Source organism: Anguilla rostrata, chromosome 7 (assembly GCF_018555375.3).
Source record: "Anguilla rostrata isolate EN2019 chromosome 7, ASM1855537v3, whole genome shotgun sequence".
Classification (NCBI taxonomy): Eukaryota; Metazoa; Chordata; class Actinopteri; order Anguilliformes; family Anguillidae; genus Anguilla; species Anguilla rostrata.
This window is the reverse complement of record NC_057939.1, coordinates 23,085,169-23,097,452: the sequence shown is the minus strand read 5'-3', so window position 1 is coordinate 23,097,452 and position 12,284 is coordinate 23,085,169. Positions and strand designations below refer to the sequence as shown.

The 12,284-nt window shown below is 42.8% G+C and overlaps 2 protein-coding genes and 1 long non-coding RNA gene across 4 annotated transcripts in view; 1 reads left to right on the top strand and 2 right to left on the bottom strand.

Annotated features, from left to right (window-relative positions):
- LOC135259425 (stromal interaction molecule 2-like) overlaps nt 1–2,203 on the bottom strand; it is a 49,284-nt gene extending 47,081 nt beyond the window's left edge. Inside the window, exon 1 of one of the 2 annotated variants that reach the window (XM_064343828.1) lies at nt 2,167–2,203. In XM_064343828.1, coding sequence (XP_064199898.1) covers nt 2,167–2,188 — 22 coding nt within the window. In that variant the 5' untranslated portion in view covers nt 2,189–2,203. Of the gene's footprint in view, nt 1–678; nt 1,924–2,166 lie in introns of those variants that run through there. The other variant, XM_064343827.1, reaches the window with a different exon arrangement.
- LOC135259428 (uncharacterized) lies at nt 672–4,658 on the top strand. Its single transcript, XR_010331274.1, has 3 exons — nt 672–811; nt 2,854–3,074; nt 4,595–4,658. It is a non-coding gene; the product is annotated as an uncharacterized LOC135259428 (long non-coding RNA).
- tbc1d19 (TBC1 domain family, member 19) overlaps nt 4,431–12,284 on the bottom strand; it is a 24,271-nt gene continuing 16,417 nt past the window's right edge. The window contains exons 15-21 of the mRNA XM_064343825.1: nt 12,077–12,121; nt 11,859–11,891; nt 11,339–11,448; nt 11,017–11,108; nt 8,869–8,984; nt 8,326–8,396; nt 4,431–6,338 (exon numbers count right to left, since the gene is read on the bottom strand). Coding sequence (XP_064199895.1) covers nt 6,264–6,338; nt 8,326–8,396; nt 8,869–8,984; nt 11,017–11,108; nt 11,339–11,448; nt 11,859–11,891; nt 12,077–12,121 — 542 coding nt within the window. The 3' untranslated portion in view covers nt 4,431–6,263. The remainder of the gene's footprint in view (nt 6,339–8,325; nt 8,397–8,868; nt 8,985–11,016; nt 11,109–11,338; nt 11,449–11,858; nt 11,892–12,076; nt 12,122–12,284) is intronic.

Genomic DNA, 12,284 nt, shown 5'->3' with positions numbered 1-12,284 from the left:
AGTACTGTAGTAGAATTGCCCACAAAACCACCAACACCTTTGCTGTGAACTGTGAGAACATTTCTGTGCAGCCAGCTCAACTTGCAAAGTCATGGCGTTGCAGCAATACACCCCCCCCCCCCCCCCCCAAAAAAAAAATACACATCAAAAGTGGGCCTCGCAACATCAATTGCTGATGCGCCCAGAATTAGGAGGGGAATGCCGGGGTTTGGACGTTCATCGTGCACCTCTGATCCTGTCATCAATAAGCCGGTCATACTTGTTGCTGTAAAAAGAGTCGTACAAGGCCGCATGTTCTCAAATCATAAGAACGTGAAGTCCAGCAGTTCACGGTTAGGCGCGTACCAAAAACAGGCATACTTAAAAATACGCTCACACGCGATGTCTGCATTAAGATGCGCCTCTCGATCTCTTTGTGTCTGTGCGTGTACGGACGTTTGTGTGTAGGGGTTGGTGGGGGCGGGGGTTAGCCTACTGTGCTCCTCGCGTGCCGACATTCCACAGCAATGCACATAAAAAAGGTCTGCAAACCCGGTAGCTACAGCAGACTACGCATGCATGCGTTTCGACCTGTGTGTTCTAGAAAGATCATATTCACCAGTAAATTTATGGCTCTTGTAGAGACAAGTGTAAGCGATACGCACAATAAATGCGGATAATAACAAAGGCTGCGCTTACCTGCGATAGTAGGAGCAAAGGTACCGTCTGAAGTGACTGAACTCGCCAGATCATTCGGATAGCTGCTTTCTAATCCCAATACCGCACAAATTAGAAGTCCACGTAGCACCCCAAGAGCCACAGCCCGGCAGAAGTAAGTCATGATGGGGGAAGCCTGGGAATCCTTTCCACGTCGGAGGAAGCGAGCAAAATATACGGAAACCAAAGCAATGTTTTACAAACGTGGATTCTGCCCGGTGCCCAAACAAAATGCGTTCATCGATTGCGGTTTGGCCAGAATATTTAGGAAGAATGAGTCGAATCGCGAAATAGGAACGTCGGACACGAGAGTTGTTACATAAAATGCACCGCTTTTAAATAGTCGCGCTATTTATTAGGCTATTTTAAAAATGGCACTGCACATTCATACGAAAATATGTTTCTCTATATAAATAGGCTATGATACAAACGACGTTAAAAGTTTGTATTAATGTAAACACCTTAGCTAAATACCTCAAAAAAATCTTTAGCTTTATGACTCCAGCTTATGAGCTCGGAACGTTAAAAAAATAATTTAAGACTTTAAAACTCCATCGTTGATCGATACTTCTGTGGCGTATTAGTCACTCCAAAAGTGTCCACGAAACGAGATCGTTCATACCAGGTTTTATAATGGGATTTAGCAATAGTCGGGCAAACCGGTTTTCAAACTCAATCAACTTAAAAAGAAAAAGTGCAAAAATTTGGAATTCCCAGCCTAAAAAAATAAAAAAAAATACAAACAAAAATGTATTTGCTTTCTGCCAAGAAATTGTGTATCCAAGCCAGTTTAAAGTGCAATATATCGGTCCTTACGATTGTATTAAGACAAAATAGTATCTGTACTTCCACATACAGTATGCAAACATTGGAGATGTTTTTAGCATATTGAGCACGCAGTATGGTGTAGGTCCGCCTCCTCAAATGAAAGTATCGGATCCTCAGCAAAGAGCAAGGAGTTAGCTTGTTAGCTTGCTAGAGTTAAAGCCAGTACGGTAATTATTTCATCAAGACCAAGTCCGATCTTTTCGAACTGTAGCCTACAACGTCCCGAGGCAGTGATCCAACACGTTCACTCAGTTTTCTGGCGGAGAAAGTTAAATGTCACGTCTTCATATCTTCGAGTGACACATCTTGTCCCTCTCCCGTCTCTACTACTGCCTGTCTGATGCAGAACTGAAACCGTGGGGCGGAAGTCAGTATGCAAATCGCCTGACATCAGCGACAGCAAATATTCTACCCCTTTACTTGTTGTAAAGGCAGTTCTTGCACCCTAGTCTTTATTATCCTTATCTGTGTGGGATACTGTATCTTGTCACTATGTCTTCTGCGGCAAATGTATGTTGTGTAGTTTTTTATCCGTACAGATTAATCAGATGATTATAAATTGATATGTTCAGAGAGAAACAGTTAACGTAGCCTATATGTTTACTCGTGAACAAATATTTCCGTTTCTCATCAATATCTTACATTTTATGGTAGTTGCATGCATGTAATGCCAATCGATGGTACAGCCACGTTTTCCTCCTTGCTGCATGTGGTGATTGGCTAGAATGTCTCAACATGGCAGAACGCAATTGGTTGGCGGTGGATTCATTGTTGTACGTTTTTTTAAAAAAAAAGCGGGAAAGAAACTGCGGGGTGATTTAAATTACCCAAAGTGGAACTCTGCCTATAATTTTAATTTGTGTCCTAAATACCCTAGACTATGTATGGAGTTATGTTATGTGATGGCCATGTTAAGTGTGTGTGTGTGTACACGTGTGGACACATAGAATGTTTACGCATATGGACATTTGTCTGTATCTGTTGTAGATTAAATTATATAGAGGTTTGATGACACTTCACAATAAAAATTGCAAAACCGTAATTGAATTTCATATATACATACCTCTAATTATTAAATGGCCAGCTGTGAATCATTGCAGCCTAATAGTGTAAAAAATGAATGTCATTTGTTTATAATTGAATGAATGTATTGCAATGTTCATATACATGTTCTTGATCATATTGCAATGTTCATATACATGTTCATGATCATACATGTTCATACTGAAACTGGTTGTGATGCATTCTAATATTGGCTAGTGCCTTTGAGTCAGATAATATTATTATTATTGTATTCTGGTATGTATTAATGTAGATACATTTTCATAGGGTAGTTTTCATGTGGACTGCACAACAGAGTGAGCCTGGGAACATGATAGCATCATCTACGAGAAACCTTTCAGCGGCGAGTGTCTTCAAAGTGACAAGTGACGGTCAGGCCCGCCTGCCCGCAGCGCTGCGCTTCAGCCACAGGGGGCGCTGAGCGCCGAAGACACAGCGGGCGAAGAGGCGTTGCAGATTAATCGCTGTGGGCTGCGTCGCCCCGCGCTGTAACGTAAGAGGCGGGGGGAACGCGGGTCTGGTGATTAGCGGGGCGCGAGAGCGCTGGTAAACAGGTGGTGGTTAGGGAAGGTTTGTAACGGGCCATGGAGACCAGCAGAGGCAAGGGAGAAGTAGACGGGAAGAAAAAAAAAAAAAAGAAAAACACATGAACAGCATAATTTGATACGAGCCCTCAGAGGACAGGCAGAGGGAAACAGTCACCAGTTGTCCAGTAGTCAGATCCGAGGCAGAACTCGAACCCCCGGTCAGACTGCTGGGGCAGCAGTCCTTCTACGAAAAGTATGAGTAACACCGAGAGGCATAATAAACTCTCGATACGGTCTGGGAAATCAAATGGCCAAATCAATCGCTCGGGCAGATCACTGCAGAAGCCCGCAGTCAGAACAGTCCAGCTATAAAAACAAGTCATATAACGTACGTTAATTAGAATACAACTCGCAAATCAATTTCTCATTAATAAGTTGATCTGCTGCTGTGGCCCAACGCCAGGTCAGCTTTGGGAATCGCTCAATACCAGGTGTGAAGCTGTAAACCTACCTCGTATTTTCACACCTGAATTGCTGTTTCACTTTTCGGCCAAATAATGTTAGTGCAGTAGGAAGTTTAAGGCCTGCCCACGACAATTTATAGCTAGTTTCTATTTAGTAATTTAACAAACACTTTTAGCCAGCGACTTACAGAAATGCATTTCATTTGGAAAGCGAACACTGTAAGAGCTAGGGGATTGCTGCAGTTAGTCATTTAAGCACCACTGTCAAAGTGCTTCAAGACCTGCTTGATAAATTGAGAGAAGGGTCGGTTGGTTTTTAGACATAAACACTGAGTTAAATAGAAACTTTGAGGTGTCTCTGAGGAACGGCAGCTGGGAGCTGGAAGGGATGGGACAGCCGGCTGGTGAGTGGACACTGAGTGGAGAGGTCTGGCTGGACTGTGTGGTGCGATCACTGTCAGAAGATAGGAAGGGACTGTACCATTCACAGCTTAGCATAACAGTGTTAGATTTGAAATGAATGCAGGCAGCAATTCAAGCTAGTGGTTAAAAGTGGCTTAGCACGTATGCATTTTGGCAGGTTGAAGGCCAAGTGAGCAGCATCATCCTGGACCCGTTGCAGTGGTCTGTTGGCACAGGCCGGTAGGCCAGCCAGCGAGGGCTCACAGTAGTCCAGATGACAGATTATAAAGGCTCGCTCGAGTAACTCTGTAGCCTCTTGGGTGAGGAAGGGGCGGGTTCTTCTGATGTCGCAAAAGGAGAACCTGAAGGACAGGGTGGTTGCCACAATGTGTCAGCTGAACAGGGTCAAACCAGGGTTCTTAACAGACTGTGAGGGAGACACTGAGAAACCTTTGACTGTAAAGACAATAGATACTACTTTATTTTGAGACGACGACTTTGCAACGTAAACCTAGGACAGGAGATAAAATAAGCAAGTAAGCCTGGAACTTGACATGCATTAATATTATCATTTTCATCATCTAAATCATAACGTGTATGTTTACGGCTTTTTAGCCATGAACAAAGATTCCATATTGCAGAGAACAGCTGGCAGTCTGCCCTACACTGCCGAGATATTCGTTTGGCTTCCTGCAAAAAGTAGAGCCAGAGGTGAGTAATTTCACAAGGGACTGTGGGAAAAGAGTTCTTCAATTTATTTTCATTTGTGGATTTGCGGTGGAACAAGCGTTTATCCATTTATTTTCTCCTGGGAAATAAAAATAAATAAAAACTTGTTTCATAACGCGTCTCGTCTTTGACACTGGCTGCGAACAGGAGGAAAGGTCAGGGGTCAGCGATACCATCACACACAGGCTATAAAGACAGGCTGGAGCCCTGGAGCTTCTGCACGGAACAGAAATAGTGGTGCTTGCATCACCAAACCGTGGGACGCCCTAAATCAAGATATCTCCCCAGTTGAGTGGAGAACTGTAGTCTGTATCTGCTAATTAACTTAATCGCCTGAGGGAAGCCGACAGAATCCTTCTACAAAACAAGCTTCCTGGGGTAAGGCTTTCATACTGCACCTTTTCTCAAAGACATGGTGCTCGGCTAAACATGGTCAACACGCGCTTTCAGTCAACTGACTGTGGAGGTCTGTGGGAAGGTCAGTGTCCCTCTGGGTCAGTGGCCTTGTAATTCCGCAGGTTCTGGCTGACCCCGGTTCAGTGGTGGAGTGGAGGTCCCGCAGATTTCGATAAGGCAACTCAGCACGCCTCCTGTTCTCTGATCAGCGTTCCACTCAGGGGGTTCCGTAGAAGAAAACAGCAACCTCGCTGGACGGCCAGACCTGGGCACAGCGTTAGTCCCACTATGGTTCATTTTAATCAGCGTACTAATTAGACTCTAAAATGCTCTGTTCCTGTGATGAGCTCAGTGTGTGAGTCCAAGGATCATGGAGAGAGGTGCCTGGATAATGGCGGGCACCACCAGATACTCCTGGGTAACTCAGCTCCGTACATCACCCACCTGTACCGCTTGTCCTTTTCATCTTATTCAGTTATTAAATAAACAAAAAATAATGTCAATAAACACTTTCATAGGTGGTCATAAAAATGAGGAAAATGACAATTATTTCCCAGTGATTGCTTGTGAGGTAAAGGTACATTCCTAGGTTGATAAATACAGACGATTATGGCACTACAAAATCAATGAAACATGCTCTCCTGCAGACTCAGCACTCAGCACTGGCTAAATGGGCGCTGGTGGTAAGAACAAACTAATGGCAACACCTCATTAACGCTCAATGCTGAAAAACTTCCGCACACAGATCTGGATCCTGTCAATAGCGACAGTGTAATGCTATACAGTGTCCCATGCAAATTCTGCTTAGATTACACACTTTGGAGTTAGAAGCATTGGCAATTATGTACTATATATATTACAGTTTAATCCTCTCTAGGAGGGTTATATATCAAGGTTATAAGTAGGAATACTACATACTGGAATATATTTACACTGTATACACTATGAGGTATATAAGGACATATTTTACATTCCATGCTGGGTGAATATGATCAAGCACTCTGCTCAATTGAGCAGACAAATGTGTCGGACATGGATAGCCATACATAAATAAGTAATAATGTGCGTGTTTTGTATCCCGGACAGGGTGGGGGTCGTGACGGACGGCTGCTCCGTTGCCGTGGGAACGGCTTGGCGCCCCCCTGCTCCCTGGCGCCCCTCAGGTGGCCGTGGCAAACAGGAAGATCTGGAGCAGCGGCATGACCTTCAGAGTTGAAAGGTCAGCGAGGACTGCCTGCGGGGGAGAAGCGCCGAAGCGCCCAGCCGTTATCCTCCCACTCGGAAACGATTAGGAGTTCCGCACGGAACTTCCGAGGCTCCAACACATTTGCGATTATTAAAGAGCGTTTTGAAAAACGATAAAACTTCTTCCTCGACCAAGAAAAAAAGCCCCTTTGATTGCACTTTGATGTGATACGTGTTCATCCTGGCAACCGAGCAGCCAATACGCTGTTCTCCGCCTTGGCCTTTCGGGATTAAGGATTAAATTTAGTGACCTATCAAGTTTACAGAAGGAGTCTACGATTTCACCCCGGCCCAGGGCTAAAAATAAAGCCATGTTACGATACCTTCTCCAGAGAACCAGATGGTACATGAGCAAGCAAATAATGTCTGACAGCACCTCAATATAGGGTCAGTATCACACTCCAAGTTCAGCTTCACATAAACCGCAGTTGTCAATCATGGCCAGGGGGGCGGGACAAGAGGAGCCATTTTACTAGGCACATACACAGCCTTGGAAACCCTCATCCCAAATGGCATCACTCTGAACAGCACTCAGGGAAGTGTTGGGGGAGAGGAGAAAACATGATATTCTTCATTTCAATATCCTTAAAGAGAAGACTAAAAATAATTAAAACTATAAACATACATTCATACATACACACACACACACACACACATATATATATATATATATATATATATATATATTATATATAACGTGTATGTTTTGGGATAAATCCATATTTTGTGTTGCTTTGGCTCTAAACACAATTTTAGATTTATAATCAAACAAATCACATGTGGTTAAAGTGCAGATTCTCAGCTTGTCTTCAATGGTATTTTTATACATGTTGGTTTCACCATATATAAATTACAGCACTTAATACATACTGTAGATCCCCCATTTCAGGGCACCATAATGTTTGGGACAAATGGCTTCACATGTGTTTCTTATTAGTCAGGTGTGTTCAGTTGTTTCCTTAGTGCAGGTATAAGAGAGCTTTCAGTATCTAGCCTTTTTATTGCCTTTGAAGTCTGTTATTGGTGTTTGTCAACATGGGGACCAGATTAGTGCCAATGAAAGTCAAGGTATCCATTTATGAGAAAAAACAGTCAGAGACATAAGCCACACCTTAGGCTTACCAAAATAACGGTTTGAAACATCATTAAGGACAACGAGAGCACAGGTGAGCTCAGTAATCGCAAAGGACTTGGTAAGCCAAGAAGACCTCTACAGACGATTGAAGAATTGTCAACATAATGACGAAAACCCCCAAACACCTGTCCAACAGATCAGAAACGCTTTTTAGGGGGCATGTGCGGATTTGTCAGTGACTAATGTCTTCTGTCTACAGAAGACTTCACAAACAGAATGACAAAGGCTGCAATGCAAATGACTAGTTAGCTACAAAAAAAGGATGGCCAGGTATTACAGTTTGCTAAGAAATACATAAAAGAGCCTGCAGGCTTCTGGAAAAAAGTCTTGTGGACAGATAAGACCAAGATTCACATGAACCAGAGAGATGACGAGCAGAGTGAGGGGACCAAAAGGAACTTCCCAAGATCCAAAACATACCACTTCGTGTGAAAGATGAGGTGAGGGTATTATGGCTTGGGCATGTATGTCAGTAGCAGGTACTGACCCATTTGTCTTCCCTGATGATGTAACTGCTGATAGCAGCAGTATTCAAGCAATAATTTCTACATGGTGAAACCAAAATACTCTTTAATAAAAGATGAGAATCTGCACTTTATCCACATGTGAATTGTTTGAATACAAATCAAAAGTTGTGGAGTACAGAGCCCTGGGGACACACAGGCACATCCACGCATGTGCACGTTAATATAACTATCAGTTTCATCTGAAAATCTGGGGAGGGGGACTTGGGAGAGTTAAATGCAGATGAGAGGTAAGGAGAGGGCCACTGCAGTCTCTATAGGTGGGACACTGAGAAACACACACCGTGCTGGTGGTACAGCGAGCGGCACACACTCACCTCAGCTGCGGCCAGTGACATCACCTCCATCAGGTTCTCCACTCGGAAAGCAAAAACAGCTGCAGCCAGGACTGGGAGAAGAATGGAATTACCCATAATGCACCTCTACGGAGCTACTGCTGGGAAATGCTGTTCAGGTGATGAAGCTTTTTGAACAAACGAACCACACTCATATCAAAGCACACATGTCACACACATACACATAATAACCAAGCTTCAATATATTTGTTACCCAAATACAAATACAGACTTGTTCTTTTTTCTAGCTCACATTGTTGATTTAGTTTTGCGAGATAATGTGGTGGTCCAGCAAGCAGGTTTTTAAACAGGATGTAGGGTACCCCTGCCAGTGAGCATTTGGGGCCACTGAGCCACCTCAGGGCATATTCAAATGGTTAATGCGTCAAACATCAGTTACACAAGGCTTCCATGTCACACGACTGCTAAGCAAAGAAAAGTATTTGTACCAGAACGGCGAAGAACAAATAAAAAAGAGAGAAGACAGCCAATCACGGCTGACGTGAATGACGAAGGTATGCGTACCTGCCACTATCTCCAGAGAGTCGTATCCCAGAACCCTGTCCCACAGCAGCAAGAGCTGATCGGTGGAGAGGTAACCAGAAAAGGCCCGCACCATCCACTTAAAGGCGATACGCAACCTGCGAAAGACCAGCACCCAGAGAAACTGTACACTCACTCACAATCCCTCACCATCACTCTCAACTTTTATTTTTTAAAAATGCTAAAGAAAATTAAAACTGCTGTTCCCATGTTCCTTTAGAATTCCTCCCAGGAGCTTCTAATCTTTTATATGAATGCATTGCATATCAAAACCAGACACTCATCCTTGCAGTGCATCATGGGAGAATTTTGAGGCTACACGGTCAGTGCTTATCAAGCTCACAAAATGTAGGCACCTAATGAAAATGTAGGAAACAGTATCAATCATGACTGCTGTTTTGTTTTGATTTCTATACATGTTTGATTGTATTTAGAACATTTCAGAGTGAGTTAACATATTTTTCTTAATTGTTAGAATTATTATACAATTCTGGGAGGGAAAAATAACACAGCACAATGTTAAAATGGCTGTAGAAAGTTTTAAGCATGTCAACAAGGGATATGAAAGTACAATTAGAATAATGTGGTAGAATTTAATACACATAGTGATTGCTTTTCATTACATTGATCTCAACATATATGTAAATATAAACTAAAAGTGATGCATGCATTGGGGTGCATTATCAACACACATTTGAAATGTCAGATGGAACTTTCCTGAAAGTGTACATGTGGCGTACTGCCACTAGATGGAGCTGCAACACTGAAATGCTTTTAAAGCCAATTGACCAGCTTGGTTCTCATTCCAGATAGGGACATTTTTTATTATGTTATTCTTTCTTTGCTGAGCTGTTAAAAACACAGATATTCACTTACGTAAGACACCTGTCACTCCATGTATGGGGTGAACCTCAATGGCTAAGTAGCACCCAATACCCTGATGGACTTTGATATAGTGTTACAGAGTGCTGTGAGGCATTAGTTTACATTTTAGGCATTTAGCAGATGCTCTTATCCAGAATGACTTACACAGCTTACATTCTTTTTACATAAAATCCATTTGTACAGCCGGATATTTTACTGAAGCAATTCAGGTTTAGTGCTTCACTCAAGGATACCATGGCAGTGCCCGGCCGGTAAATTGAATCTACAACCCTTCAGTCAGAGGCCCAGTCACCCAACCACTGTGTCACACTGGCACTCTACATATTTGTAAATACAATGTAAGGTTACACTATACTTACTCAGACGGGTCAGTCTAAGGCAATCCATTACGAGAAGGTACTATCTTCCTTTAACCATGTGTACACTAATCATGGTTTAGGTGACGCACTTAATTTCTCAGTTTTATGCTTAATCACTAACGTTTCTTAATATTCTGTGCTTGTCCTTTTTCTTTAATGCTCTCAAGATAATAATAATGTGTGTACATTAGCATGAAAGCTTTGTAAGTTGCTCTGGGTAAGACAATCTGTCAAATGAAACAATAATAAGAATAATTGAATTAATATATCCATCCATTACTCATTAATAGTTACTTAATTACTTAGGTAATTAATTATTACCTAAGAGCAAGAGGCAAATGAATCAAGTGCCTACAGTGCAATTGTACCACTGAGGAACTTTATCTACATTTGTCCAGTAATATATATAACAGATACAGAAAGTGTACGATGCAGAAATATCTGCCCTCAGATAAGGTTGCTGTGGTGTAACTAGAAAAGTTGTTATTTTAGTGTGATAATGAGAAATGCATGTGTGCGTGCATGCGTTTGTGTGAGTGTGCGTGCCTGCGTGTGTGTGCTTGTTTCTGTGTGTGCGTGTGTGTGAGTATGCGTGTGTGTGCGTGTATGCGCATGTGTGTGTGTGTGTGTGTGTTTATGTGTATGCACGTGTGTGTGTGTGCTTGCATGCACTCGTGCGTGTATGTGTGTGTGTGTTTGTGTGTGTGTGTGTGTGTGTATGCACGTGTGTGTGTGTGTGCTTGCATGCGCTTGCATGCGCTCGTGCGTGTATGTGTGTGTGTGTTTGTGTGTGTGTGTGTGCATGCAAGCTTGCGTGTGTGTCTTTTTAAAGCTGATAATGGGGAGGTGAGCTATACAGGTAAGGCGCAGACAGAAGGAAACTCACGGCTGCGCTCCGACTTCACGCAGGTGGTAGAACAACTGAGGAAGGTGTGTCTGCAGCAACTTCTCAAACTGCAGACAGAGCGACACAATCCCCTGCAATCGCACACACACACACACACACACAACACACACATACACACTTTTACATTTCTGATACCCACATATCATGTGCATAGGTTCTGGGGGAGGGGAGCAGGGAGACATGTCATCCCCAAAATATTTTCATACGAATTCGTTGCTAGGCTAGCTAGTACTTGTGTTGACATTTGACGACGCAAGGCTAGGTGGTCCAAAGTTGAAATGACCTTGCGCACTGTACTCACTGAGGGTGAGGAGGAGATGGAGTGAAGCCTGAAGAAGTAGCGCATGTACATCTCTCTGAAGACCCTGTAAAGTCTGGACGGCTCATTGTACAGGAAGCAGAAAGGGGCCACTGGAGAGGAAATACACATCAGTGTGGGGACCCCATATAGGGACCTCATTCAACACACACCTCCCTGTGAGGACCCCATATAGGGACCTCATTCAACACACACCTCCCTGTGAGGACCCCATATAGGGACCTCATTCAACACATACATCACTGTGAGTACCCCATATAGGGACCTTTTTCAAGACACACGTCACTGTGGGGACCCCATAAAAGATCTCATTCAACCCACACATTACTGTGAGGACCCCGTACAAGGTCCTCATTCAACATACACATCATTGTGGGGACCCCATATAGGGACCTCGTTCAACACACATACCACTATGAGGACCCCATACTATTTTACAGAACCTTACAGTTTAATAAACATTTTTATTATAGTCAAAGTACAACGGAACAGGCAGACTCACCATACATGGAAAAGCCATGAAAAGGTATAACACCTACAAAAAAACAGCAAGTTTTCACTGAAATTACCAAAAAAAACAGCTTTAATTACAGAAATCTATCATGATTTGTGCATTTATCTGGATATTTCTTTGGTATGTGCTTAGTTGCCACTAGTACTAAGTATTTGTTTTTTTTATTTCAATGTTAGAAGAAGTAGCAAATATAACAGTACTCTTACCATTTGGAGGATAAACCACAGCATAGTCTTCTTTTCCCTGCTTTTCTGTTGGAAATCACAGTGTTAATAGCAGGCAGCCATGTTCTGTTCTTCTCATATACAGTACGCATGGGATTACACTACCAAATATACACAGCAAAGATACATTCCTTACTTTACCTTTGGTTTAATACAGAATGTACAGTATATATAATGTGGGGTGTATACG